Below are 26769 nucleotides of genomic sequence, written 5' to 3' on the forward strand. Positions count from 1 at the left end.
GGCTGAGGAGAGCCGGCGGAAACATGGAGCTCCTCCTGTTACAATAGTTTAGAGAACTGGGCAGCTCTGGGAGGAATCCAGACTGCTCAAAGCTAGACTCTGCAACACTGGCCTGAAACAATCCCACATTCCTACGCTGGCCAGAACTGCCATGCACGAGGAGGCCTCCCTGTACGGGTTTCCTGACAGTCAGAGGAAAGACATCCAGCTGCCTCGGGATATCCCAATAATTTCACCTGCAGTTACTGAGTGCACGGCTTCAAAGCAACAGGCACTGGAAACGACATCACTCCTGCATCAGGGCTCTTCCAGCTGCTCACTGGGGGCTGCTGCCTGAATGTGCTGGGACATACTGGTGTCACAGACACGGTCGGTGCTCTCAACTTACCCAGTCCACAACATCCTTCACAATCCCCAGCCAGTAGTACCGGCTCTGAATCCGGTGCACAGTCTTTTTCTGGCCCAGGTGGTTCCCAATTTCTGTGAAATGGCTTTCCAGAAAGACCTGCCGCCTCCGTTCAGGATCCAGAATAACCTCGCGCTTTTCCTCCTTCTTGGGTCCCACGTAGTAGAGGCAGCCGCCTGCAGATGCAAGAGGTTTATCTAAAACCAGGCGCTCTCACAGCCCTTCCAGCTACTCGGTCTGGGCAAAGGGGTCATTTTCCACAGCAGGAAAAACCGGTGGGACACACCGAAGGGGGACAGTTGCCTTGGGAGCTTCTGTAACACCTCTGGAGAACGGGCTAAACGGGCATCACCCCCAGATAACCCCAGGGACCCTCTTTTCTGCACCCAGTACTGAGCAGAACCCTCTGCCCCCATAAAGCCGCCCTTCCACCGGCCAGCCCTGGCTTACCCGGGGTGCCTCAAAACCGCTGCCCAAGGCACGGAGCCGGCAGGGGGGAGGCGGCGGGCACCGGCCACTCTGCACCCCACGGCCCCCCCTCCCCTCCCCAGGCTGTGGGGAAGGCGCCTCTGCCCCCCTGCTGCCCCCACAGCTCCCCCCACCCAGCCCCTACCCCCCCAGCACCCCCCCCCTCGGCCCCGCTCTCCTCAGAGGGAGGCCAAGGGCAAGGCAGGCGCTGCCGCTGTGCCCCCCCAGCCCCCGGCTGGCCCCGGGCGGGCTGTCCCGCCGGGCCCCCACCGTCGACGATGAATTTCTGGGCGCAGCGCTTGAGGTTCTTCCTCTTGATGGAGCAGAAGCTGGGCGGGAAGCAGCCCTCGGCCAGCAGCCGGTAGATGTCCTCGAATTTGCTGCTGGGGCCGCACGGCTCGGCCGCCACCACCTCCTCCTTGGCCACCAGCAGGGCCGAGTCCATGGCCAACATGGGCCGGGCCGGGCACCCTCGGGGCCGGGCTGTCTCCGCTGCCTGCGCGTCCCCGGCCCAGGCAGGGGAGGGAGGGGCGCGGCGGCGGCTCTCAGGGACGGTCTGCAAATAACCTTCGGCGCGAGCTACCGGCCCCGCTGCCTCGGCGCGTTCTCCGGTAAGGGAGGGGGGGTCCCGCCCACGGCCGCCGCCTTTCCCTGCGGTGCCAGCGCCGGGCCCGCGCCCCCCTCAGCACCGAGCCAGCCACGGGGCGAGTGTGCCTGTGCTTTGCCGAGGAGCGGGGCGGCGGGGGCCGCAGGGAGGCTGCAGGGCCCGGCCGCACCGACGCCACCGAAGTTACAAAAACCCGAAATGACACTCCCCCCACCCCCACCAGAAGCGTCAACCCGGAGAAAACGGACGAATTTCGCCTCCCTTCGTTTTTCTCCGTGTCCGGCACTTGCCGACGCGCCCTCACTGGCGCCCGCCCGGCCGGAAGCGGCGCTGCCTGCTGCGCGGCGGGGCCATTTGGCGGCCGGACCCGCGCCCGGCGCCGCTCCTGCCCTGCGCCGGCGGGAAACATGTCCGCGGGCCGCCCGTTCCTGACCTGCGCCTGCTTCTTTTCGGACAACATCTTCGTGGGGCGCTACGGGCTGCACGTCCGGTACCGGGACGAGGCGCAGCTCCGCCGCGAGCACGGGCGGGTAAAGGCAGCCCCCCCCGCTCCCCCGGGCGCGGCGTGGGCCGAGGCCGGGCGGTGTGTGATGGGCCGCCTATGTTGCAGGCGCTGCGGGAGCGGGGCTGCCGGAGCGAGGAGGCGTTCGGGGCCGTGTTGCGGGAGGTGAGCGCGGGCCGCGGGGGGGGCGGCTCCCGGGGGGCACCGAGGGCCTGACAGCGGGACGGGCCTGGGCAGCCCCCGCCTCAGGGAGGGGGCACCGCATCGGGGCTCCTCTCAGGGGCTCCCGCCTTCGCCGCTGCCACACAGGCGGGGGGCTGGGTGGCAGCGGGGGGGGGGGGGGGGGGGCGGGGGCACTGGGGAGACTTGCTGAAGCCGCAGGCCCCGGCCCTGATGGGCAGGCACATCTCCCCGGTGCCTCATCCCGAGCAAACCCGGTGCTGGGCCACGAGCGAAGGGAAGAAGCCCCCCCAAGGTGGGGGGTGCTGGCTGTTGCCTGCGATGTGCTTCCACCGGCGACACCCCCCACGCAAACGGTAACACCGCGTTAGCAAACGGCTGCCTGTGCTGCTCCCCAGCCGACCCCCAGCACCCTTCTGCTTTGTCTTTCCTCCTCCCTTCTTTTGTCAGGTGTTTTTAAAAGGTGCCTTCAGATGGATCACCCAGGGACCCCACAGAGCTCCCATGAGATCTGCCCGCAGGACCCCCCCGCCGGCCACTCCACAGGGAGGGATCCGTGTTTCTTTCCAGGCCAGGGACAGAGATCTGGCCTACAAACAGCTCCAGTTCCACCCGGGTTCTTTTAAGGATTCTTGGCAGAACAATGATGGCACTAAATCATAGTAACAATTAAAACTGTATTTTCTTAACAGGATATTATTACTACATCACAGAATTTATGATTAGACTGGCTCAGGATTTCTACAAGGAGAACCAATGTGGCACAATAAGCAGCATAATACTGAATTTATAATACAACTTAGGATTTCTAGATCCTAGCTTAATTATAACTTCTAATCGTCACCCGGACCCTCTGTACATTACGTCAGATCTTAACGCATGGTTTGCTGTAGCAATATAACCATCATCACGTAGACTCCAAAATCATATAAAAGAAAACAAGTCACTTAGTCCTTGGAGGAAGCAGACGATGGCGGAGGTGGGGGCAGACACGGCTCTCACTGCCCAGCAGCAGCAGTTCCAGTCCAAGTTCCCCACGTAGGACTTCCAAGTGCTTGATTTTACAGACAGTGCTCTGGGTGCTGTCCCAGTGTTCTGTGACTCTGTCATCAACACCACCGGGCTGGCTGGGTGCCTGGGGCCTTCAAGGCCAGCAAGAAAATCAGCCTGGCGCCCAAGAACATTGAAGCTGGTAGGGAGGGGAAAAAGAAATATGTTTGGTTCATCTACTTGGTTCACAGGACTGTCAGGGCCTGATAATAAGGGAAAGGGAATGAATACATGACCCGCTTGGTCACAGAGAATGGCTGCCTGCCTTACAAAATGGCATTAGTTATGCTAACCACGTTACCAGGGGTTGGGAGCAGGAGGTACAGATCACACCCCCCTTCCTTTTTTGCCAAGAAACGTTATAAACTAATCTCACGGGGGGGGTATTAAATAGAAGGAGCTGCCTGAATCAGTTTCTGTTTCCTCTGAAATGACAGATTAGCATGTCCCCACAACACTTAGCAGTAATCCCTTCATGACAAGTCCTGTCTTCCTCCCAGCAAATGTCTTTATTTTAGACAATACTTATATTGTCAGAACATAAGCCAGACTCTTTAAGCGTATGCTGGTGATTCATGAGGCGTCAGAATGCCCGAAAGGACTGAAACCTCACAGTTCCACTTGACACGTCCATAGAAAGACTTCAGTTATTATTTTAAGCCATCCATAATGAGATCATGTCTCAAATCCCTCTTAGGCATTTGGCTTTTCAGATATTTATTGGACTTGTCTTAGTAACAGAAAAGCAAAGGCATACACCCCATCTCCCAGCGGTGCCCGGAACAAAAATAACTGGTTTAAAACAATGAGCAAATTCCTGGAATTGTTTTTAGTTATTCCTTTTGATTTTCTAACAGTATGCTCTATTGTTTACTTGTAGATTGAGGCAGAAGTGCAGAGGAGAAAACAGTGGATCCATCAGTCAGTGGAACGCAAAGCCATCATCTCAGAGTGCTACAAACGAAAGCACCCAGAAGTGTACATTCTGCAGGTAGACACAGAATCTGTTTTGCAAAGAACTGCCTGAGAGCTTCTTTTTGCGGTAGCAAGCCATCTTCCCCTCAGGGCTGCACACAGTGCTAAAGCTAGAGTGAATTAAAACTAAAATGTAGCATATTAAACCTGAATTTAAAACTTTCACAGCATAGTGTATCCTCCAGGCAAGATTCCACCTGGCTTACAGCCACGTAAGGGTCGTCCTATATGGAAGCTGCACCAGCACTTGGTACCGGCCTCAGAATACCATTAGTACTTTAAACATAAAGCATCATTGCAGCAAACAGGGTTGGTGAGGTCTAACGAATATCCGCAGAAATCAGCCTGCATGGGCTTAACCCACAGACTAGGTACTAGTTACCATCAGCTGAAGGGGGGCAGCAAGGCTGCTTGCATGTCAGCACCCCACCACAAACACAGGGCAGCCCTTGTGGGCTACTCTGAATTTTCTGGTGTTTGCCAGACCCAGTACTTCCCAGCTGGGTAATTACCACAGATGAGCAGTGACACACCAACAAGTTCACACAGATTTACTGCTCTATGAGCCTTTAGTAATGAGTTCTGCCGTGGTCTGTTCTACCATTGCCTGTCATGATCTGTGTGGAGAAGTGCTTAAAGCAGAGCGGAGTCACTCTTGTTGTGCCAAGGCCATGACAAGATGCTGTATCTAGTAGAAAAGACATTTAGGACGTTAGGAGCCCATAATGCGACCAGGCTCTTTGCTGTCACGCTAATAATAAATCTGACCAGTTATACTTAGAAACCCACAAACCAGAGCAAGCAGCAACTTTACCTAAACCACCAAGAAAAACACCAGTAACATTCTGCATGTCCTGCCACAGAAGTAACCCAAATGTGACCATCAGCAGCCTTGCTCCCTTGACTCTACATATTTTCCTGTGACTGCCTGAAGTCCATTTCCCTCCTGGGCTGTAAAAGATTTTGCAGGCTAATTGTGTTTCTGCGTATTTTTATCATCCTTCCCTTGACACCAGGATTCATTCCTGGCCCCAGGCTTTCTAGAAATCGTGAGATACTGCACGTCGCCGGACGCTCACCTCCATGGCCTCCTGCACTTCCTCGAGTCCTTCTCAGGTAAAGAAAACAACATGTCAGCCCCCAAGGTCTCCCCATGTGACACTGCAGCTTCAGTGATGACGGCTGTTTTCAAGCCCTGTCTTTAATAGCTCAGATTTGATACACGGCTGAGACAAACAGGATGTTATTTTCTGCTTGACGAGAGTCTCTGGAGAGGTAGTATGGTGCAGCAGTTACGCTCAGGATGACATACTGTTTTCCATTTTTCCAGTCCCAGCCTGCTGGTGTCTCATCGGAGCCTCTAGCTGCAGCAGGGCTGGGGTTTTGGTTGTACCACAGCCTCACAGGGGAGCCTGCTGGAGGAACACTTTTAGCCTTAGGGAGCTTGGTTTTCCCTCCCCAGGTGCTTTACCATTTCAGACAATCCCTGCTGGTTAGTCTGAGCTGAAATAGTTTCAGTCTAGGTTTCAGTCTTTCAAAAAGAGATCTGGGTTTTAAGCTTCCCTGGAGGCATCTGTGAAGCTTGCTCCCTACCAGAAATGCTGACAAAATGCAGAGGGGAAGCTGCAAAGTTGCCTCCTTTTCTGAAGGCCAAAAGAAAGACACAAATGTTGTCTGTGTGCAGGGCTCCTGGATTTGTCCAAGGCATGATTTCCAGACACACAGCCTTTTCATGCTGCATTTATCTCTATATCCTGTATCCTTCTATATCCTCAATACTGAGCTCCCCTTACACAGACCTTTAGGGCTTTACCTCGAAAGGCAGCTCAGAAGGCCTGGTCTTCTTCCCAGAAGGTTGGCATTGGATGAGTGAAGCCTGCATCCCCTAAACGACCTTGAATCTCCTTCTTCCAGGAGGCTGTATTGGGACCTTCTGTGATAAGTCATTGATTCACCACCCTCCCTCTATACTCTAAAAACATTTCCTTGGCACTTACAGCAGGCATTTAAATCAGTGCCAGATCTCCTGACTGGATAGGGAAGCCTGGAACTGAGGGGCCAATATAAAAAACAACAAATATATCCCAGAGCTGATCCCAGGGAATGGTTCCAGCCCTTTGAGCAGCCTAACCACAAAGTGAAGCATGTGGGCCTTGCGTTCTCACACCAGCACAGTATAGCTAGACAGCACAACAGCCAAGAACACTCTCATCTGTTACCTTCCCCAGCAAATGGTGTCTCCCTTCTCTTGACAGATAAGAGGATCTATCGGCTCCCAGTGTTCACAGAGGAGTTCTGCCAAGCATTTGTGAATGAGCTGGAGAACTTTGAGCAGTCGGATATGCCTAAAGGCAGGCCCAACACTATGAATAACTATGGGGTAGGTTTCATCATCTTTTGTGCTTCTTCAAGGGGAGCGTTCACGAGCAGACTGTGTTTACCTCCTTGCTTCAGAATCCCTTCCAAAATGCCTGTAATTTGAGCACAGCAGTTTGGGCACAGCACAGTTTGATTACAGCCCCCTTGAAGTGAAAGGGTTGAGGGAGTCTGTGTTACACAGACAAAAGGACAGGGGAACCCAGAGAAAAGGGATGGGAGCTGGTATCTCAGAGCAAAGAGCGCCCTGTATTTAAGCAATACACATTTAAATCAAGGAGTCAGTTTTTAAAGAACACTCAGCTTTTGATCTTACTCTGTCTTTTCCCCAATCACTTTCCACCTTGATCCCCCTTCCTTTGCCTGTAGCTGGAGCCTTTGCTCTAAAGTTCTGTAGCTAAGCAAGGAGCAGGGTTGGAAGAGAACAAGGCAGCTCTGCAGCAGCTCTGATGAAGCAGCAGATGTAGCTGGTCAGCTGTTCCCATCTTTTCTCTTTGAGACAGGTTTTGCTAAATGAGCTTGGGATGGATGAAACTTTCATCACACCCCTACGCGAAAAATACCTGCAGCCCATAACGGCACTGCTTTATCCCGACTTGGGGGGCACTTGTCTGGACAGCCATAAAGCATTCGTTGTTAAGTACTCGCTCCATGAAGACCTGGATTTGAGCTCTCACTATGACAATGCGGAAGTCACCTTAAATGTTTCACTGGGAAAAGACTTCACCGAAGGCAACTTGTACTTTGGGGATTTCAGGCAGGTAGGGAGCATATTCCTAATCTGGACCCTGATTCTATTCCCCTCTACCTCCTCACCCCCCCGAGTTTCAAGGCATTAATTGTGTTCCAAAAAAACAATTATTCACTCCTGACAGTCAAACCGTCTTTGTTCCTTCCCCCCTTTTTAAAATGTCTTGATTACACAGATTTTCTGCTACAAGCACATTACCAATATTCAGGCTTCAAAGAGAGGACAGACAGCTGTTGTAGTAGAACCTGGAGTGAAACAAACCAGTCCAGCTCTCCACAACTGAAATAGTGAGCAGGAAGGTGCTGAGAGAGAGAGAGAGAAGAATTTTATTTCAGATGAGACTTGTAGCCCCTACTTCCAGGGGACTCCTCACATGAGAGGGGTGAAAGCTCCCATACACCGGTGAAATAGTCTTTTTGATTGAAACTCTGTCTTTAAATTGATTCCCTCTGGACCTGGCACTGGGAATGTCTTACTGGAAAAAAAAAAAAAAAGACTTGTACAAAACTGCTGCCAAGCCCCCACTGAAGTGGCTGCATTTCAGAGGTGCAGCGAGTCCTCTCCATGTTGCTTACTGGGTGCTGTGGGTGAAAAGGTGACAGGTTTCAAGTATTTAAGCATTGCTCTGCTAGGGACTTTCTGATGTAACACCATATCCACCTCCCTTTGTTCCAGGATCCTACCCCTGTGCCAAAGTACATAGAGATCGAGCACGTGGGAACCCAGGGGCTGTTACACCGAGGAGGGCAGATCCACGGGGCACTTCCCATTGCCTCTGGGGAACGCTGGAACCTCATTATTTGGATGAGATCATCTGCCATCCGCAACCAGCTCTGCCCCATGTGCAACAAGAAACCTGAGCTGGTGGAAGCAGAGGGGTTCGGAGACGGGTTCACAGAAACCCTCGAAGATGATGTGCCCGAGACTGTGAATCTCTGCTCCTTGTGGTAGCAGACAGTAGAGCCTGGTTTCTTCAGACTAACTTGCCTAAAGCTCCTTTCTGACGCCTCAGACCGCACTAACAGACTCTAATGGATGCACAAGTCATGGAAAAGGTAGCTGGTGCCTTGGAAGGGGATGGAAACCCATTCCTGCTGGGGTTAGGGAAGCCAGCCACCGGGCAGCTGAAAGAGCCGGTGCTCAGCTCGCCAGGGCTCACACTTGCTGGCGAGCTGGAGGGCTGCTAGTAAGATGTAGAAAGCCTTTGCTTCACTGCAGGGGCTCTAAATATTTTCCAGGTGTACAGGGAAAACAGGCAGAGCTGCTTGGCCTTTGTGAAGACCTCTGTGCCAGCAGCAGCAGCACGGGGCCTGTGCTGGAAAGAATGGTACAATAAAGACCTGCATTTCACACCTCTGCTGTTTGCAGGGACTCCTGTCCTCTGTCAGGGGATGGGGAAGAGTTTTTTGTTGCTGAGTGATACTGAAGGATCTGCTCAAAAGTGATCCTCAACAGGCTGCTGGGAATAACCTGGAATTACTGTTGCAGCAGGTTTAGCTAGCCCAGGCTCAGAAAAATCCACTGGGAGCAGTGTAGGGAGAGCTGATCCCTGGGAAGAGCTCTCAAGGGCTCTGTCAGCTCTTTTGAGCAGAAATTTCCCTGTCAAAGATTCTGTGGGCTCTATTAAGGAGAAACAGGCTTCAGAGACAGAGCTCTCGGAGCCCCCTGCTGCACAGCAAAACTTTCCAGAGGAAGGCAGGAGTGTACCTTTAACTCCCTTGCTTACGCCAACAAGTGAAAATATATAAACCAGCTCTGAGCCTGGGCACCACCGGTGGGCCTGGGACTGCTTCATTTGGCACCGCCTGGCAGCTGGTGTGGTGGAGGGTCAAGCGCTCTTCTCCCTGGCTCGCTGCCAGCTGGCCGAATTCGTGGGCATCTACACAAGAAATGAAAGAAGCCAAGTGTCTCTTGATTTGGTGGCCGCATTTGGCTCTATGGGAAATTAATCGTATATATTTGATAGACATGTATGCCACTGCATATATAAGGGGCCGTTTCATTCACTTATTCAACTGCAGTAATTACAGCGTGCGGACTTTGCCTCGTTGCTAATTGGGAAAGGCTGGCTGCACTGGTACAGCTCGCACAGTGCTGATTTACGCCTTCCCAGCAGATCTGCTGCATTTTTTGGGTGGGTGCCATTAGCACACAGCGCTGATTAGCTTCTCATTAGCAAAACCCCTTAAAACTGCATCTCGGGGAAGGATCACAGAGAAGAATCACAGAATCATTTAGGTTGGAAAACGCCTCTGAGACCTTCTAGCCCACCAATTCCTGCAGACTGCCCATCCACCCCGCAGCCATGTGGGTTTTAAATACCCCCGGGGTGGTGGCTGCCCCGAGCCCCGCCGCTCCTCACCACACCGGTGCTCCAGGCCCTGCCAGCTCCCCGGCCCGGCCACCGGCTGTCGCATCCGTGCGCGGAGCCAGAGGGCGGCCGTGAGGACACCGGCCCCGCGGCCTCGCTGCCCGCCTGGACCGGGGTGGCCCCGGAGGGCCCCGGAACCAACGGGCGCGGCCGCGCTGCCGGCCGGCCCCGCGTCGGGCCGGAAGTGGGGGCGCTGCGCGGAGCCGGCGGCGGCGCCGCTCGGGGCCGGCGGGGCGGGAGCCCGGCCCGGCCGCGGTGAGTGCCCCTCCCCCCCTCCGCTCCCCCACCCCCCTGACCTGCGGCGGGGAGCTGCCGGCACGGCTGAGGGCACCGGGGGGGGGGAGGGGGGGCAGACGCATGCGCGGGGCCGCGGGCCGCGGTGCGGGGGGGCTGTTAAAGGGCCGGACACGCGGGGCCGCGCTCTTAAAGGGGCCGCGCCTTGCGCCGGGCTCTTAAAGGCCAGGACAACTGGTACGGAACTCTTAAAGTGCCAGCGCGCCCTGCGCAGGCGGCTGAACGGTCAGAACGCCCCTTGCCGAGCTCTTGAAGGGCCAGCGCGCCTCTTGCCGAGCTCTTAAAGGGCCAGCGCGCCTCTTGCCGAGCTCTTGAATGGCCAGCGCGCCTCTTGCCGAGCTCTTAAAGGGCCAGCGTACCTATTGCCAAGCTCTTAAAGGGCCAGCGCGCCTCTTGCCGAGCTCTTGAAGGGCCAGCACTCTGCAGCTCCCTGTGTTCGGACAAAGAATGCGGGGCGGCCCTTCCAGCTGCAGCAGGGGCAGAGCAGCAGCCAGGCCCCTGGCTCCCTGCCGAGGGCCTGGCCCGGCTGGTGGCCAGGAGGAGCCGCCCCATGGTGGCCACGGACCTGGCAGGGTGCGGGCGAGACCCCAGTGTTGGGGCGCAGCCAGCCTGGGGTGCTGCCGCCATGGATCCGGGGCTTGTCCCCTTCACATGGCCTCGACCCGTGGTCACCGGGACGCTCCTGCCTGCGCCCAAGTTGATGAGGGACTTTCATCCTTAGAAACTTAATTGTGTCCTTAATTGTCTTGATGTTGGTGGGTTTTTTTTTCTGATCAAAATTTCTGTTTGGAAGTCAATCAGAAAGTTGATTCCCTCGGGAGTGGATCGCGGATTGGGAGTGTCGAGGTGATCAACGTGTGGTTAATTAAATGCGGTAGTTGGAGGGTGGCTGAGAGAAAACATTTCCCGGATACTGCTCTGCCCATGGTGCTGGTTTGTTTTTTAAATTAATGACTTTAAAATAATGCCGTCTCTGGCCTGTGGCTGCCAGCAGCCGGTTGGGCTGATGGACGGGGATGCCAGCTTTATGCATAATCTGTTTTCAAAAAGCAAATTGGAATATTAAAAATTCATCCCTCCCCTTGGCTTGTGCCCGCTCTTGGCGCTTTAAATAATGGGGTGATTGACTCCGTGTTCAGCCTGGGGAGGATGGTTTCATGCTGCTGTCACCACAGCATCGATCACACCTTGCCAGTGTCCATCTGTGGGTGCCGCGTCCTCCCGGCCGCTCCAGCCCCGGGGGGGTGCCCCATGGTGGCAGGTGGCTCAGCCGTGGGGCATCACAGACACCAGCATCCAGCCCCCAAGCAGCCACCCACGGTGGGGATCAGCCCGCGTCCCAGTCATCACATCTAGGGACAGATAGGAGCACGGAGAAGACCTGGTGGAAAACCTGCTTGGGGGGTGGGTGTGGATGAGGGCTGCCCGGGGGCCCCTGCGTGACCGCAGCTCTCCGCTGAGGGCCCTGTTTCGTGGGACGGTGGCGTGCAGTGGGCACGGCTGCATGGTGGGTACCCCCAGCTCTCTGCGCGGTGGGAGCTCGGCGAGAGCGGAGCGTTAACAGCCCCGTCTTCCAGGGCTGGTTGGGTCGGAGTTGGATTTAGGGGTTTGGGGGCTGCTGGACATGTTGCACCGAGTGGGGGTGGTCGTCCCCCCCCCCCCCCCCCCCGTGGCACTGATGTAACCTGTTCCTTCCAGGGGCTGCTGCACGATGGCCCACAGCCAGGCTCGGAAGCGGTCACGAAGCAGGAGCAAAAGCAATTCTCGGAGCAGACAGGAGAGGAGGGAGAAGAAAAGGAGGAAGAGCAGCAAGGACTCACAGCAGGGCAGCAGCTCCCCTCCGAGGAAGCAGACCTCTGGGTCTCACAGACACAAGTCGAGCTCGGTGGCAGCTGGGGAAGGTAGGGGAGAGGCCCACGACCCTGTTTTCCTGGGGCAGGTGCACGGAGGGGGCGCAGCTGGGAGAAGAGGATTTCTGCTTTTAGCTACGTCGGTCTCTGTCGCCTTGCCGGCCCTTTGTGCCCGTTATAGTCTCGTTCTGACAGGCGTGGAGCCCTGCAGTCCCCCTGTGTGCTGCTCTGGCAGCGTGGCACCGCACACGATGTGTTAGAGTTGTTGGCACAGGGGGGTCTTTGCCCCAGCGTTTGGGGGCTTTGGTGTTGAGGCAAGAAAGGAACCAGGCTGGGAGGGGGAGAACCAGCATCCCTGCTGCTGGGGGGCCAGAGCTGCTCTGCTCAACATCTTCCTGTGCATTACAGAGAAGAAGAAGAAAGGAAAGGACAAAAAGAAGAGGAAGGCAAGTCCCTCCTCCTCTGAGACAGCATCTTCATCCAGCGGCTCCTCGTCTTCCTCTTCCTCCAGCTCCTCTTCTGGTGACTCCAGTGACAGCGACTCCAAAACAAAGAAGAGTCGACACAGCAAAAAAAAGCAAGCAAAAGAGAAAGACAAAAAGAAGAAGAAGAAGAAGAACAAGAAGAAGAAAATAAAGAAGAAATCAAAAAAGAAGTCAAAGGAAAAGGCTAAGGAGAAGAAAGCCAAGGGAGAAGCAGTGCCCGGCCCCTCGCTGGAGCAGTGGCAGAAGGAGTCGCTGGTGGACACCGGCCCAGGTAACGGTGGTGGTTCCCTCCGGCCGAAGCCAGCGCACACAGGCCTGGCGCTGGGGAAAGGCGCTCACACGCTGTTCCTGGGACCCACGGGAGGTGTCTGAGGGAAGCAGGGCTGTGTGCAGGGCTCCAGACTCTCCTCCTTCGTATGTATCGTGGCAGCCACACCGAGTAAATGTCAGGAGCCACACTGAAAGATTCATTTGTGAAGTGTTTAAATGTGGTTTATAGCTGTGAGTGGGGAGCAAAGGTGGCAAATGGAAGGGCACAGGCAGCAGTAACACCCAGGCAAAGCTGGTACAGGCTTTGGGATGTGAAGTGACCATTCCTTTGCATGGTTCATCCCTGAACCCTGAGTACCGCTGGGAAACAGGTGTGACCCGTGTGTCTGTTCACCGCGGGCGTGATGCTGTGCCCCTCAGCCAGGAGCCGGCCCCACAAGCACGGCTCTGACTAACTGATGCATTCCAGTTCTGACAGACGAACAAAAATCGCGAATCCAGGCTATGAAGCCAATGACAAAGGAAGAATGGGACACAAGGCAGAGTGTCATAAGGAGAGTTGTGGATCCCGAAACAGGGAGAACCAGGTATGACCTCTGGGCAAAGGGGAGGCAGGTGTCCATCCCCGTCCATGTTGTGTGGGTTGGAGTCCTGGAGGGTGCCCGGCCGTGGCACTGCAGTGCCATGTGTAGAACCAGGTCCCCTTCAGCAGCAAAAGCCCAAGGCAATCCCTCGCAGCTCCCCTCCCGTCAGACCTGGTGTAACTTACCCAGAAAGTGACATGTTTGACACCAAATTATCCACTTGTGCTGGGGCTCCACACGAGGGGCACCAGGCGGTGTTCCAGCCGGGAGCTGTAGGATGCAGACACCAGAGCACCCTGCTGCTGGAGGCAGAAGGTTTGTTCCTTGTGCTGTGAAGGGTCCAGCCTGTCCCCGTTAAATGGGACTCTGCAACCAGGGGCAGGGCTGGAAGCTGAGCGGTGACTGATGCCTCCTCACCCCACTGCTCCGTGCACTTGCCTTGTAGCTCTGAAGCGCTCAGCCCCAGTTATCACCCGGGTGCGAGGAGGGAGCGCGTGCCACTTGGGGTCACAGACAGCAATCAAACCCAAGTTCATTTAGCTGCCCAATAGAAATGACCCAGTTTTTAATAAACTGCATCTTCTCAGCAAAGCAGAAAACATCACGCTGAAGAGAATTGGGGATGACAAGCGTAGTCTTAAAATAGAAGGCAGCCTGCAGGGCTCGGGGAGGTGTGGAACAAAGGTCGGTTCCCTGTAAGGCACATAACAAAGATGATTAAATTTCTGTTCACGTTTGGAGGTGTGAGCCACCTCGGACACTGCTTGGAATTTGCTCAGCAAACTGCTCCTCAGGCTGGCTGCCTTTTGGGCCCAAACTGGCTCCTGTCCTTGGCTCTGTAGTGTCCTGGGGCAGCCAGGGCCACGCCTGAACTCCCGGTGAAAAAAGGAAGAGTTTTTGCTGGGGTCGGGGCTGCTGCTGTTGCCAGCGCAGCCTGCGCGTGGTGAGGTGGCAGGCGATGCTTTTATTAAGTGCTTTCTCCTGCCGTGTGCAAGTGTGGCTGGCTCTGCGCACAGCAGGCAGCGCCCGCAGCCTGGGGCAGGGACGGCTGGCCCATGCAGGGGGTGCTCATTTCTCAGGGGACCCCACCTGTCCTCGCTGCGGTGACATTCATCCCACAGGAGCAGTGGGGAAGCCTGCTGTGCTAGAGATACAGCCAAAAAAAAAATACCACAGGATGGACCTTCAGGGACAAGCCGGGCTGGTCTTGCCTAGAGGCGCGTCAGCCCAGCACCGGGTCCTGGGCATGTGTCGCTGTGAGGGGGCTGTGGGCTGTGTGTGGGGGCTGTGGGCTGTGTGGGGGGGGCTGGGGGCTGTGTGAGGGGGCTGGGGGCTGTGTGCCGGAGCTGGGGCACACCAGCAGCCTTCGGGGTGGGCTGAGGGCTCAGCTCCCTCTGTGGCGGGGGAATGGCACGGCTGGCAGGAGCTTGCCAGTAGCCCTCACAGCTCACGGGCCTGTGTTTGTCTTCCAGGCTTATTAAGGGCGATGGAGAAGTACTAGAAGAAATCGTCAGCAAGGAGAGACACAAGGAGATAAACAAGGTAGCAGGAACGCGCCAGCGGGTGGGCGCAGCTGTGGAGCTGCTGCACCCAGGGGTGTTGCCCTTCCCCCCTGGGGACCCCGCTGACCCCAGCAGGGCAAGCCAAGCCCTGGCAGCTCCACAGGGGCCCCGACGGGTGGGTCCTGGTGGTCCTTCATTCTTGGGCAGGCGCTGCTGTGAGCACCCACTCTCTCCCTCTGCAGCAAGCCACCCGGGGGGACGGGCTGGCCTTCCAGGTGCGGACAGGGATGCTGCAGTGAGCACGCGGGTGCCAGCCGTGCCAGGAGCCTGTCCCGCTGCTGGTGCCAGCCCAGGCCTGAGCCTCCGTCTCTGGACCACAACGGTGACCTGCGCCAAGACACTTCCCCAGGGGCAGTTTCCAGCCGCTCCGTAAGTTGCTGACAGGGAAGGAGAGTGGCTTTAATGGTTCATCTCCCAGTAAACAGCTTCTCTCCTCCCTCTCCTGAGGCCAGCGTGGCTGTAACGCACGCGAGCCCTGCTGGCCCCAACACCCCTCTGGAGGCTGGTGGTGCTGGGCAGCACCCAGGGGACAGGCTCGTTGGTGCTGAGCACCTCAAAGTGGTGCTGTCCCATGGCTCTGGGTGGGCAGGAGCCAGTGCTGTGGCCTGGGCAGTGCACGTACCAGGGCTGCAAAACACAGCTGGCTGCCGTCGTCCCTTCAGGGGCTGCTCGTGGCCCCTTCCTCGCTGGATCTGCGTGTCCCCTGCTTACCGGGGGCTGCAGCTCGTGGGCCCTGGGCACTCGCTGACACCCCAGCAGCCATGGCCCTGCTTGGGTCAGCTCTCCTCTGCGCCTTCAGGTGCCACCCTCCGCTGTGCCCCGCGGCTTTACTCAGCCTTTCTGCAGCTTCATCTCATCAGGTGGTGCTGGGGGGGGCACTGACCGGGCTGGCTGTACAGTGGGGGGGTGGGCAGGCGCTTTGCAGAGGGGGGGCTTTACCTTGCTGTCTGTTCCTGCACGCAGTTTGTGTCCCCTTCCGCACAGCGCAGGCCCTGGGCAGCAGTGGGGCTCAGGGCTTCTCGGGGCAGTGCCCGTGGCCACTGAAGCAAACACCTGGCCCTTCCCCCACTGCAAAGTGGATAAATTTACAAACGGTAAAAAGAAAAAAAGTGGGGAAAAAAAAAAAAAGGGACAAACACATTAAAGGACAAATGGGTCCTGCAGGACCGATCTGCGCAGAAGGTTTCCACGCCCCGTTCGTTGCTGTAGCCCCATTAAACTGGTGTCTGCTCATGTCTTGGATTTTGTGCCTCGTCTGTTTCTAGAGTCTCCCCTCCCCCCCAAAAAGACCAAAAACAGCCAGAGAAGAGCCTTCCCATTTCTTTAATCTGTGTAACTCACAATGATACTGTACACAAAGCACACCCAGGCATTGGAACGATGCACTAACAGCAAGGAGGAGAAGGAAGTTGTACAGAAGGTTTGTCACACACAAGCAAGTCATCGGCACGGTACTGTACACACAGGGGCGTCCCGGCCTCCGCTGGTTCCCCACACACCTCTCTTACCCCTAAAGCAATTTTTTATAAATAAAATATTGTTGGAATATAAAATCGACAGTTGAGGGTATCAACAGGCAGAGGGTGCTGAGGAGGGGGAGGGGGCTGTAAGGCTTCTAGAACTAATAGGAAATGCAGCAAACAGTGGCGATACCTGAAGAAGGGGCTGCTGCAGCAAGCGTGGTGGCTGCTGGGCGGCGCAGGAGCTGGCCAGTCACCCTGTGGCTAGTGACTGCTCTCGGCTCGCGTATCGGACACTGTAAACGTTTTTTGGTATTAGAATTTCGCCTCATCTGACTGAGTGATCTAGCAAACCCAGGAAAACAACTCGGAGGGAATGCACGGGCTCCTCTTTTTATTTTTTAAAAGACTTTAAAGGGACAGCGTCAGGTAGAAAGTCTGGTCTGGTAGCGCAGTAATAGAAAAAGCTGCTTTTTATAAAAAATCTGAGCTCCACAGCAGAGTTTGATTCCCATGGAAACAGTTTTTTAAAAAAAAAAATTAACTACTGAGGCAGCCTGCGCAGCGCGGGCTGCACTGTGCTAGTGTGCGAGAGCGGGACGTGGGCTGCAGCAGAAGCAGTGCGGCCACGCCGATGGCTGCCCCGATAACGGCAACAGGGAGGAGGACAAGAAACTTCCTATTCCTGCGTTTCAAAGCAAACGTGTTATTAGTAACAAAGGTAAATGAGGTCTTTAACCTGACAGTGCCCCTTTAGTAAGGATGGAATATACATTCATCTTTCCCTCACTGCATCCAAACGGATCCTCTTCCATAGAGGTGGAAAGGCATTGGGTCACATGCATTGCTCTCCAGAACAGCTCGGAACAAACAGATTATAAACACAGAGTTAAAACTATTGCTATTGTTCTTTGAGTGAGTAGCACGTTGATCTTTGCTTCGGAGAGATGAGTGCCAGATGGGGGCGGCTGAGGACAGGTTGATGGAGACTACGATGGACTGAATCGGTGGAGAAAAACTTACTGGCATATTTCCTGGTACCTACACCCACCTCCTCTAGTATTATTGCAGCAATAACGGTCCTGCACTACAATTGCTTCTCCGCGTTGGATCCGTAGAATGGCAACAGATGGGGGGGCCAGGGAAAGAGCTCGGGCAAGTGTCAAGAAGCTCAACAAAGGATGAGGACGGAGGCGCTATGATTGTCAGTCTAACCGGTTAGTAGCTGTTTAAAACATGAAGTGATGGAGAGGTGAGTAGAATATTGCACTTCTGCATTCATTGACAGTTACATCAAACTTGGTCCATAAAATAATTGCTTTGTACATAATGCCTGAAATGAAAAGCTACATTTTAAAATATTAATAAACCCTGAAGGTTCCAGTCCCTCCAGACATTTTTTTCTCCTCTACATAAATAAATAACTTTCAATTCTTATATCCACTTCTTATGTTGAACATTTACATTCGCCTCTGTTTTACACTATCTACACATAAGAAAATGTGAACATCTCATCAGCATCGGAAAATGTACAGATCATGCCTCGGTGGTGGACTTGGAGGGAAGTTGAATTTTGCAAAGGCCATATCCAAATTTGTAGAAATTATTTTGTGATGTGGTTTGGTGACTTCACAGGATGGATTGTGGCTTGGCTTCCTACTCGGATGGCATCTGTTTGATACGACATTCGACTAGCAAAAAAGCTGGGACAATTCACATTGTTTTTAAACCCAGTAAGCTCTGGATGTACATTCAGAGAGCTCAGGTGAGTCGGCAGAAAGGGAAGTCAGTTTTTGGTAACAAAAGTCATCGGATACATTCTGTAATTGAAGAATTATCAAAGAGAAGCAGTGGAACGTTTTGCAGTCGGGCTGCACAACGTGGGGGCTGCACTGGGCGGCGGGTGGGCAGCGGGGTTTGAGTGTGCCACCGGCTGGGCTGCTGGCAGCACTGTCCCTCCTCTGCCTCCGCGTCCACCCTCCAGCGCCAGGAACACGGGAGAGTTCCCTTGGGTGTCTGAGGAGTTGGATTTGCCTACCGTGGCCCAGAGCCCGTGAGCAGAGCAGCGTTCACAGTGCTGTGTATCTCAGTGCGGCCGTCCTGCACTTCGTATTGAAAGGTAATAAAATGAAGCAGCCAGTCTAAAAAATTCTTTTGTTATAAATAAGATCCTCGTAAGTAGAAAGTGATACAAAGACAGGAAGGGGTAGGGGGGGAAGCAGGGTTACACGCACTGGGGGAGCTCGGTAGGACTATAAAATCTCCACGTGAAGAGGCCAACGGGAGTCTGGAAACGGGCACTCCAGCTGCGCCGGGGGGACCCCCCTCTGCTCGGGGAGGTGTGTGCCAGGGGGGAACCTGCCCCGGCAGGGCCAGCACTAAGGGGCTTTCTGGCCAGCCCTCGCTCTAGGCACTGCTCCCCTCCGCTGCTGCAGAGCGAGGTGCTCCCGTTCCTGTCCCGTGCACCACGCGTGTCCCCGTGTCCCTGGGGGGCCAGCCCTGTGTGCCCGCAGCCCCCCTCTGCCACGCACCCAGCCCTGGCTGGCTCCAGCAGTGCACAAACCATCCGCCCAGGCACATCCACTGAGAAACACACCAGGAAAATTAAGATATGGCCTTTTCTTAAGGTTGCCTGACATTGTTGGCACACTTCCTTACAGTCTCCTTACTGCTGGAAAAACTTCTGCGCAGAATTTTTTTTTTTTAAATATATACATATACATATATATACGTGTGTGTGCATATGTATATGCATATATGTATATATATATACACACACACCCTGGCTTAGCAATATTTCATTGTCATGCACTACAAACAGTTAGGTGTAGCTACATGAGATGGTAACAGGTTTCCATTCTAAAAATCATCAGTGCAAAAAACAATGAGGTTTTACAGTTCAGTAACTACAGGTAAAAGAAGCGAGTCTAGTTCCCATGAAAGCTGCTACTGAACTTGGAGAGAACCTGGGAAGAAGAAAACGTCTCAGAGGTGGGTATTGAGAGAGTCAGACCCTGCATTTGGATGAGAACTGCAATGCGATATAGCTGCTGAGTGCCTTCAGCTGCTTCCAAATATACGGTGGTTACTTTTGGAAAGAATATATAGCGAGGATATTTGGAGACTTGAACAGCAAATTAAGTGTCTGAGGTTTGTAACAGCTGAAACAAATAGCTTGTATTCCTCTTTTAATCAGACAATGCATTAAATTCCATGGGCTTCTAAAAGGTCTCTTTAAAAAATAACAGTAATAACAGTAACGACCCCACTTTCTCAGGCGTGAATCTGCTGACGTTCTGCCTCTCCCAACAGCATCGATACATCTTTACGCTTGGCCACTGCACGTACTCCTCCAGCAAGAGGCTGAACTTGAAGCTCTTTGTACAGGTAAAGCTCCCGGTTGCTCTGCCTGGCACAGCCCACAGTGAATCCCTCGCCTGGGGCTGCCTGTGCATGCTCACCGAGCCCCACACCCGCCCCGTGCCGGCAGCGGCACAGCACCTCAGTCTGACTCCTGGGACAACCAAGAACAAGTTCCCCCAGCCTCATCCCCTGTTCCTGCAGCTCTGAGGACAGCACTCGGTCACGTGGATCGGAGCGATGGCTAACAAGGCGAGGAGGCACGTATTTACAGTCACTAAACCTGGATAAGAGAAGGAGGCAGGAGAGAGCGCGACCTTCACCTGGAGACTTCCCCCCCGCCCCCCCCCCCCGCCCTGATTTCCAGCTGTTCCTTGGGCTCCTGCTGCACAAACCTGACGCTCCCGCTGCAAGGCCTGCACGTTCTGCGTGGGAAGCATCCCATCTCTTCCCAGAATACCATGATGTTATTAGAGTAGCACCATATTTGCCCTTCCAGCCCGTCACGCTGGCCTTGTCCCTCTTTCCTTTTGTCTTCTCCTCCAGTGGCTGCAGCTGACAGTCGCTGGCTCTGGCCCGGCTACTTCTGCCCCAAGAGGCCAGACTCTAGCCGGGATGCGGCGCTCCGACCCCAGCACCCTGTGGCGATGCTCATGCTTCTTTGGTTTCGTTCCCTGTCCCTCTCCTTGTCGCTGTCGGACTGGCTTTGGGTGCGCTCGGGGCGGTGGCCGGCGCCGCCGCTGGTAGCCGAAGGCTGGGAGGAGATGGTCCGCAGCAGGTGATTCCTCTTGCGCAGGAACTCGGTCTGGCTGGGCAGCCCGAAGCTGCCCTTCCGCAGCGCCATGCGCGTGGTGTTCTTGGCCGGGCGCGAGCGGTGGTTGTACTCCAGCTGGGCCAGGTGGGCTGCGTACCCCTCCGTGATGAACTGCAAGACAAGAGGGAGCAGGGCAGGAGTTAGGAGGATGGGACACATTTCCCTGATAGCCACCGTCAGCTGAACGTGTTTGCCATGCCAGGTTCTCCGGGGTGATGCCCAAGACAGACACAGGCTCGCTCAGCCAGATGTGGTCCTGCTACACAGCACCATTCCTGCCCTCTTGGCAAACACCAGCTCAGTCACCAGCCTCAAGATGACCAAATTCCCACCGCCCTCCCATGGGAAGCCCCCGGCAGCGCCTCCCAGGCTCAGACAAGCTGGGTCCTACCTGACACTGGTTCTGCAGCTTCTTGGTGGGTCGGCCAACGATGTAGATGTGTGTGGGCGGGAGGCTGATGGAGCTGTACACAGAAATGTCCTTGGTAGATCCATATGCCGCATGGATCCTCATGTGGAGCTGCAGGGAGACAAAGCAATGTGCCATCAGAACATATGGGCGTCCCGTGCTGCTTCAACAGGCACGGCTTTGTGGTTTTTTTTTTTTTTTTTAAAGAGCATTATGTGGGAATCTCATGTCAATAACTTATGTAAGTTCCCAGCTGGATAACACACCGCTGTGCACAGCGCTAATTAACAAACCCAGGGATGTTTACAGGCCAGACCAAGAGGAGTAACAGCAATACAAAAGCAGATCTCTGCTTGCTGAACCACAGCCTTTCCTTGAGGTCTGCGGGGGGGGGGGGGGTGCGGGCGGGGCGGGCAGGGACGCCGCACACTCCACTGTCTCCGTGTCGCTGGGGGAGAGGAGCAGTTTGCAGGCCCCCGGTGCAGTGATCACTCTGCCAGCCATGCTGCCACACACAACCCTGCCGCTGAACTCTGCTGGGCAGAGGGAGAGGGGACAGGCAGCCACATGTGCTGCTTTGCAGGGATGCGTCTGCCTCCAGCGCAGGCAGAGAGCAGCTCCTGGCCCACCCCTCCCTTAGCAGGGTGCAGCAAGGGCGGCAGGGAAGGCATGGGCAGCGGTGCCACCACAGACCAGCCGGCTTTGGCCCTGGAGCCACAGGCAGGCCAGGGAAATGGAAAGGAAATCACAGAATCACAGAATGGTTTGGGTTGGAAGGGACCTTAAAGACCATCTAGTTGCACCCCCCTGCCACGGGCAGCGACACCCCGCACCAGCCCAGGTTGCTCTCAGCCCTGTCCAGCCTGGCCTTGGGCACTGCCGGGGATGGGGCACCCACAGCTGCGCTGGGCAGCCTGGGCCAGTGTCCCACCACCCTCGCAGTGAAGAACTTCTTGCCTGTATCTAATCTAAATCTATGCTCTTCTGTTTTAAAACTATTACCCCTTGTCCTATCACTACAGGCCCTACCAAAGTCGTCTGTCCCCATCTTTCTTACAAGAAAATCTCTGACCCTCGTGACAGACTTGTCCTTCTGGAGGACAAGGGGGAGCCGGCCGCAAGTAAAGGCCAGCTGCTCCGGCCAAAACCAGAGCCCAGGAGAGTTCATGACGGCTTTGTCCTGCTACTCAAGGCAGGGCACAAGCGCTTGGGACATTGGCAGCTGACAGAGAAAACCTTGGTTTATTTGGAGCTCCTCTGAGGCTCTGGGCTGAGCGGCATTAAGGGTCAAACACTTGGGAAGATGCTCTGTGGAGCCTCCCATCAAGGCTGTGTGGTGCAAGGCCATGTCTACAGCAGCTCCAGGCTTGCTTGGACCTGCCGGTGATGCCACAGGCAACCAGAAAGCCACCACGGAGGTGAAAAAAGTGCACACGTGGGGCGGAGAGGCACTGCTGCATCTGCTTCCTGAGGCACTTGGTGTTGGAAGGACCGGTGATGAAACAGTGCAGAGCAGAAATGACAATTTAACAGCGCAGACACTTTTGTAGAGCAATAAAAGGATGAAAAGAAAATAAAGAGATTAATCTTCCACTGCAGGTCACATCCTGCCAAGAGACTGGTGCTGACAGGGGCAACTGGAGAAGGAGCAACTTAAACCTGTGCTACGGTTGTATTTCAGCAGGGCCAGGCTTACGTCGGTGATGAGGGATTTCAGGAAGTTGGCCTTGTGCCGCAGCGGGTCGTGAACGAGCCCATCGCAGAAGGAGACGATCCCATGGGGGAAGTTGTGCTGTGCTAACCACGCCACCACCCTCTGCTTCTGCATGTCGGGGCGGCCCGTGACATAGATAATGAGGTAGCCGAGGTCTTGCCAGTGCCTGGAAGGAAAGCCACACGTCAACGGATGGCGGACCTAGAGCAACACCAGCGTCAATCAACCTGATGGCCCCAGCCCCGGCCGCTGACCTTACGACGTCGACCGCTCCGGCGCGGACTTTGGGGTCGCTGCCCATGATCGATACGCTGGCTGCAAAGGAGCCGTCGATGCTGAACACCACGAACTCCGTCCCCTTCGGCAGGACTGTGATGTAGCTGTCTGCGTACGTGTGGTCACCCCTGAAAGGGATGCAGGTACTTATAGGCATCGAGATATTCAGGAGGCATCACCGAGTCCTGCTGTGCACCACAAGCCCAAAGCAGCACCCAAATCTGGCCCGAGGGCTCCAGCAGTGATGCCCCCTCAGTTACAGTGGTGACGGGCACTGTCGTGTATGATGTGACACATCATCACTACTGTCTTCTTGGAATTCTGCTTGCTTTATAACACTTCCAGTGTGATTCTGTCGTATTAATATATCAGTTAATTCAGCGGTGTTAACAGGAGCTTTTAGAAACAACTGTTAGAAGAATGTCTTTATCCCATTATAGTCATTGCATGAGGGCCTCTCTGTTAAGGTGGGGATGGAAACAGCACTCTGTGTTTGAGTCAATGACACTAGGGTGTCATTGACTCAAAAAAGCCCTGCAAAAACGCATTGCTGGGTTCACCACTGAGAAGATGCTCGCCTCCTCCCCCTTCCAGAGCTCACCACCAGCAGCTGGAGCTGAGCTGGAGCCCCTGCGCTGTGACTTATCACAAGTAAAAAGTTTTGTCCTTCAAGGACAAGTTTACAGTCTTTAAAATACACCCAGTTGTGCAGTTTTGCAGATGATGGTGAGGCCATACATCTGTGGTGCAGAGGCTTGCTCCTGCAGCGGGAGCTCAACTGCCACCCTGTTGGTGATGCAGGAGCCAGAATAAAACATAGATCTTCCCCTTAGCAGCTGAAGAACACAAATGGGTTTGTCCCTGTTGCTGGCAAACCAGGCTCTGGATGTGCCCAGCAAGCAGAGCTGCCCCACAAGGAGGGACCATGATCTACAGTCGTCAAACTCCTCTTTCGTTGCTCTTGCAAACCAAGCCCCGCACCCCGAGGTACCGCACCTGACCACCATTTTGACAGGGTACACGCCAATGCCCAGGCGCCGGTTCTCCGGGATGACGTAGGAAATCCTGCCGCTGCTGTTGCTGATCTCTGTGTCAAAGTAAACCCACTCTCCCGACGGCGGCTGGGTCATGATGTGGATGTCCACCTGGGAAGACAGCAAGGCTGGGTCAGCAACAGCATTAAAGACACAGATGCGTAGAACAGGCAAAGCGCGGGGGTCTTCCACTCAAGCCTCTTCGGATGGCACCAGGTTTGGGTCCTGCCTCCACCCTCGGCGCTTCACGGATCGGAGCTGGGAAGCTTCCAGGCGTCAGGATGCTGGGAAGGGACCCGGCTCGGTGGTGAAGGCCTCCGTGGGCAGCGCTGTTGCTGGCAGGAGGCACCACACAAGCCTGGGCAGGGGAACCTGGCCAAGACGCCAGGGTAGCAAACCCTGTCAGGGACCAAGGTGGCACCGCTCAGCACCGCCTCCGCCCCTGTGCCCCCCACCTTTCCCCACAGGGTGTGCTGCCCCACAGCAGGCAGCGTACCTTCTCTCCTGTGAGCGTGACCATATCCAATGGCCCGTACATGAACCTCCCAGTTAAGGTCTGGGGCCCATCTTCGTTAGCGATGGTATCATTTATCCGGTGGTTGGCTGTGACGTTCTGCACAAGTCAAAAGGAAAAGGAAGGGGGGGGAGGAGAAAAAACAGAGGAGGAGGGGGAAGAAAAAGTTTGCCATGCTGGACAGCCTTACAGGGAAATGCCAAATATAATGGGACAAACTGGAACACGGGTTTCTCAGGGCCCTGACTCCACCAGGAGCAGCTCTCAGCTTTGGGAAGAGCATGCCCCATGGCAGAGGTGAGGCTCCGTGCCTCACCGATGGGGTGGGTCCGAGCGGAGGTGGCTGAAGAGCCAATTTTGATGGCAGTTTGGATGTGCAATCCTGATGCTATTAACTCTTACGCTTTGGATTTATGAGGCAATACAAAGAGCTGCCAGAGAAATTTGCTGACACTGTTTCAGCTGTAGCAGAAAATTGCCCTCTTTTGGGAATTTGAGACATTTACTGGGAGCAAAGGGCATTTACTGAGCAGAGAACTTGCATTAGTGGCCTTTGAAAGATGTTCCAGCTCTTTCTCTGACCCACAGCTAACGCTTTCTGTATTTTACGTGGACTCAAGGCCAAGAGGAGATCGTGCTGGTCCAGCTCGTTTGGGGCACTGTCACAGCCACATGGGCAGGGTGTGATCGCTAACTTACCCCAGCTAACGGGATGCTCTGGCTCTGCTGTGTACAGCCACAGCCATGCCCACGCTGGCTGCTTCAGCGCTGCCCTCGCAGCCAGATGGAAGCCCCTCTGCACTCCCCTCCTGCCCCCCAGGCAGCCCCACAAACCCCCTCACCCGCAGCTTCACATGTGTCCTCTTGCGAAGCCACTTCTCACGGGGCTTGGAGGGGGTGAAGACAGACACCTCCTTCCCATCCAGCTCCAAAACACTTGAGTTCTCGTGCCTCATCACCTGTGGGAGGACAGATCCCATCAGGACCATCAGCTGCTTGTGAAGTGACCCCCCTCCTCCTGCCCACGCTGCTCTGCATCTCCCCAGGCAGGGGTTGGGACCGAGGTGGCCCCATGGTGGATCCCACGTTTGTGTGGCGGCTTGCAGGTTTTACAGGCAATCTTCCCCTTAGCAGCTGAAGAACACAAATGGGTTTGTCCCTGTTGCTGGCAAACCAGGCTCTGGATGTGCCCAGCAAGCAGAGCTGCCCCACAAGGAGGGACCATGTTCTACAGTCGTCAAACTCCTCCTTTGCTCCTCTTGCAAACCAAGCCCCGCACCCCGAGGTACTGCACCTGACCACCATTTCGACACGCCAATGCCCAGACAAAAAAAAAATAAAAAAAAAATCCCTGCAAGGACAAGTGGTCTCCTTTGAACCAGCAAAGCCTGCGCTCATTGCTGACTTCATCCTGGCTGGGACACAGGTTACGTATTGTCAGGAGGTACAAAACTGACTCTAAGACACCAAGACGAGCTCTGCACGTGATATCTGCCCTTCCTCCAGACATTCCTTACTCCCTTCCCAGGGTCTGCGAGGGACCAGTCTCCCCATCTGACCACGAGTCTTCTGCCGTTCCCGTACCAGATCCAGCCCCAGCTGGTGGGACCGGCGTTGTGCCGACACGCCGTTCCTTCTGCTCAGCTCTTGTTTCTATTTAAACATTTCAGCCTACTCTTGTCTCATGGCTTTAGCTCCTCTCACTGATGTGACCTCGGCAGAGGCACACGTGGGTCCAGCTTGGCCACGTGCGAGGCAGCGCCCAGGGTGCCTGTCCCTCCTGACCTCCCCGCTGAGGCTGACAGAGCTCCAGGACTTTGTGCCGGTGGGATGTCACCACACCGGCGCGAGGATCAGGGAGGGGGCAAGGGGATGCCTTTGGGGGCAATTCCTGCCTGTCTCCCTGACATGGGCAAGGATGGAGAAGCAGGAACCTGGAAAGAGGAGGGTTAGATCCTACCACTCTTAAGCTCTAGAAGGGAAAAGGAAGAGTAACGCCCCAAAGCCAGGGGACATCTCCAGGACTGCTCTAAGCCTGGGAGGTGATGCTGCACACAAACCTCGGAAATGGGCAGGAGTCCTTAGTGACCACGTCCCGGCAAAAAACTCAGAAGCCTCTTAGAAGTGGACTCTTTTACAAGGTCTTGCGCATATTTTGTGTGGTCACGGCTCCCCAGCTGACCTAGGCTGTAGTGGTCTGACACGGGCCAGCTCACTCTGCGGAGCTGGAGGTGGTTTTCTCCCAGGGAAATGGAAAAAGGACCCCAGGGAGGATGAGCTTGCTGGCAGGGAGCTCATGGAAATCCAAGATAAACAAAACAACAAGTTTTACTGAAAATTGTTTCAATCAGGAATCTATTTCAGGTCCTATTTGGGCTTGTTTTAACAAGATTTAATCTTTGGAGGCTAAAACTATTCAACAGCTTACTCTTACATTTTGTCCAGAGATGACTTTCA

The 26769-nt window shown here is 55.1% G+C and overlaps 3 protein-coding genes across 15 annotated transcripts in view; 2 read left to right on the forward strand and 1 right to left on the reverse strand.

Moving 5' to 3' along the window:
- Positions 1–1821: 1821 nt before the first annotated feature.
- Positions 1822–8672, forward strand: OGFOD2 (2-oxoglutarate and iron dependent oxygenase domain containing 2). Its single transcript, XM_055794525.1, has 7 exons — positions 1822–2011; positions 2092–2148; positions 4094–4204; positions 5205–5304; positions 6444–6568; positions 7068–7325; positions 7991–8672. Exons 1-7 carry the CDS (start codon positions 1889–1891, stop codon positions 8264–8266), a joined length of 1050 nt encoding a protein of 349 aa, XP_055650500.1. The 5' UTR covers positions 1822–1888; the 3' UTR covers positions 8267–8672.
- Positions 8673–9820: 1148 nt separating this feature from the next.
- On the forward strand, positions 9821–15964 carry ARL6IP4 (ADP ribosylation factor like GTPase 6 interacting protein 4). Its single transcript, XM_055794526.1, has 6 exons — positions 9821–9941; positions 11679–11881; positions 12239–12586; positions 13055–13172; positions 14642–14711; positions 14914–15964. Exons 2-6 carry the CDS (start codon positions 11692–11694, stop codon positions 14968–14970), a joined length of 783 nt encoding a protein of 260 aa, XP_055650501.1. The 5' UTR covers positions 9821–9941; positions 11679–11691; the 3' UTR covers positions 14971–15964.
- Positions 15965–16035: 71 nt separating this feature from the next.
- The window catches only part of PITPNM2 (phosphatidylinositol transfer protein membrane associated 2), a 141415-nt gene continuing 130681 nt past the window's right edge, over positions 16036–26769 (reverse strand). For 12 of the 13 annotated variants that reach the window (XM_055794499.1, XM_055794498.1, XM_055794494.1 and 9 more), the window contains 7 exons: positions 25155–25271; positions 24295–24411; positions 23761–23909; positions 22743–22892; positions 22471–22654; positions 20757–20885; positions 16036–20476 (listed from right to left, as the gene is read on the reverse strand). In XM_055794499.1, coding sequence (XP_055650474.1) covers positions 20132–20476; positions 20757–20885; positions 22471–22654; positions 22743–22892; positions 23761–23909; positions 24295–24411; positions 25155–25271 — 1191 coding nt within the window. In that variant the 3' untranslated portion in view covers positions 16036–20131. Of the gene's footprint in view, positions 20477–20756; positions 20886–20964; positions 22316–22433; positions 22655–22742; positions 22893–23760; positions 23910–24294; positions 24412–25154; positions 25272–26769 lie in introns of those variants that run through there. The other variant, XM_055794505.1, reaches the window with a different exon arrangement.

This window comes from Falco peregrinus, chromosome 2 (genome assembly GCF_023634155.1).
Source record: "Falco peregrinus isolate bFalPer1 chromosome 2, bFalPer1.pri, whole genome shotgun sequence".
Taxonomy (NCBI): domain Eukaryota; kingdom Metazoa; phylum Chordata; class Aves; order Falconiformes; family Falconidae; genus Falco; species Falco peregrinus.

What these genes read in the sequence shown, in the direction of transcription:
- OGFOD2 (XM_055794525.1), top strand. Translation starts at nt 1,889, where the DNA reads ATGTCCGCGGGCCGCCCGTTCCTGACCTGCGCCTGCTTCTTTTCGGAC. An exon ending in TCCGCCGCGAGCACGGGCGG is followed by an intron (nt 2,012 to 2,091) that starts GTAAAGGCAGCC and finishes CCTATGTTGCAG; the next exon opens with GCGCTGCGGGAGCGGGGCTG. An exon ending in CTTCCTCGAGTCCTTCTCAG is followed by an intron (nt 5,305 to 6,443) that starts GTAAAGAAAACA and finishes TTCTCTTGACAG; the next exon opens with ATAAGAGGATCTATCGGCTC.
- ARL6IP4 (XM_055794526.1), top strand. Translation starts at nt 11,692, where the DNA reads ATGGCCCACAGCCAGGCTCGGAAGCGGTCACGAAGCAGGAGCAAAAGC. An exon ending in CCCGAAACAGGGAGAACCAG is followed by an intron (nt 13,173 to 14,641) that starts GTATGACCTCTG and finishes TTTGTCTTCCAG; the next exon opens with GCTTATTAAGGGCGATGGAG. An exon ending in GACACAAGGAGATAAACAAG is followed by an intron (nt 14,712 to 14,913) that starts GTAGCAGGAACG and finishes CTCCCTCTGCAG; the next exon opens with CAAGCCACCCGGGGGGACGG.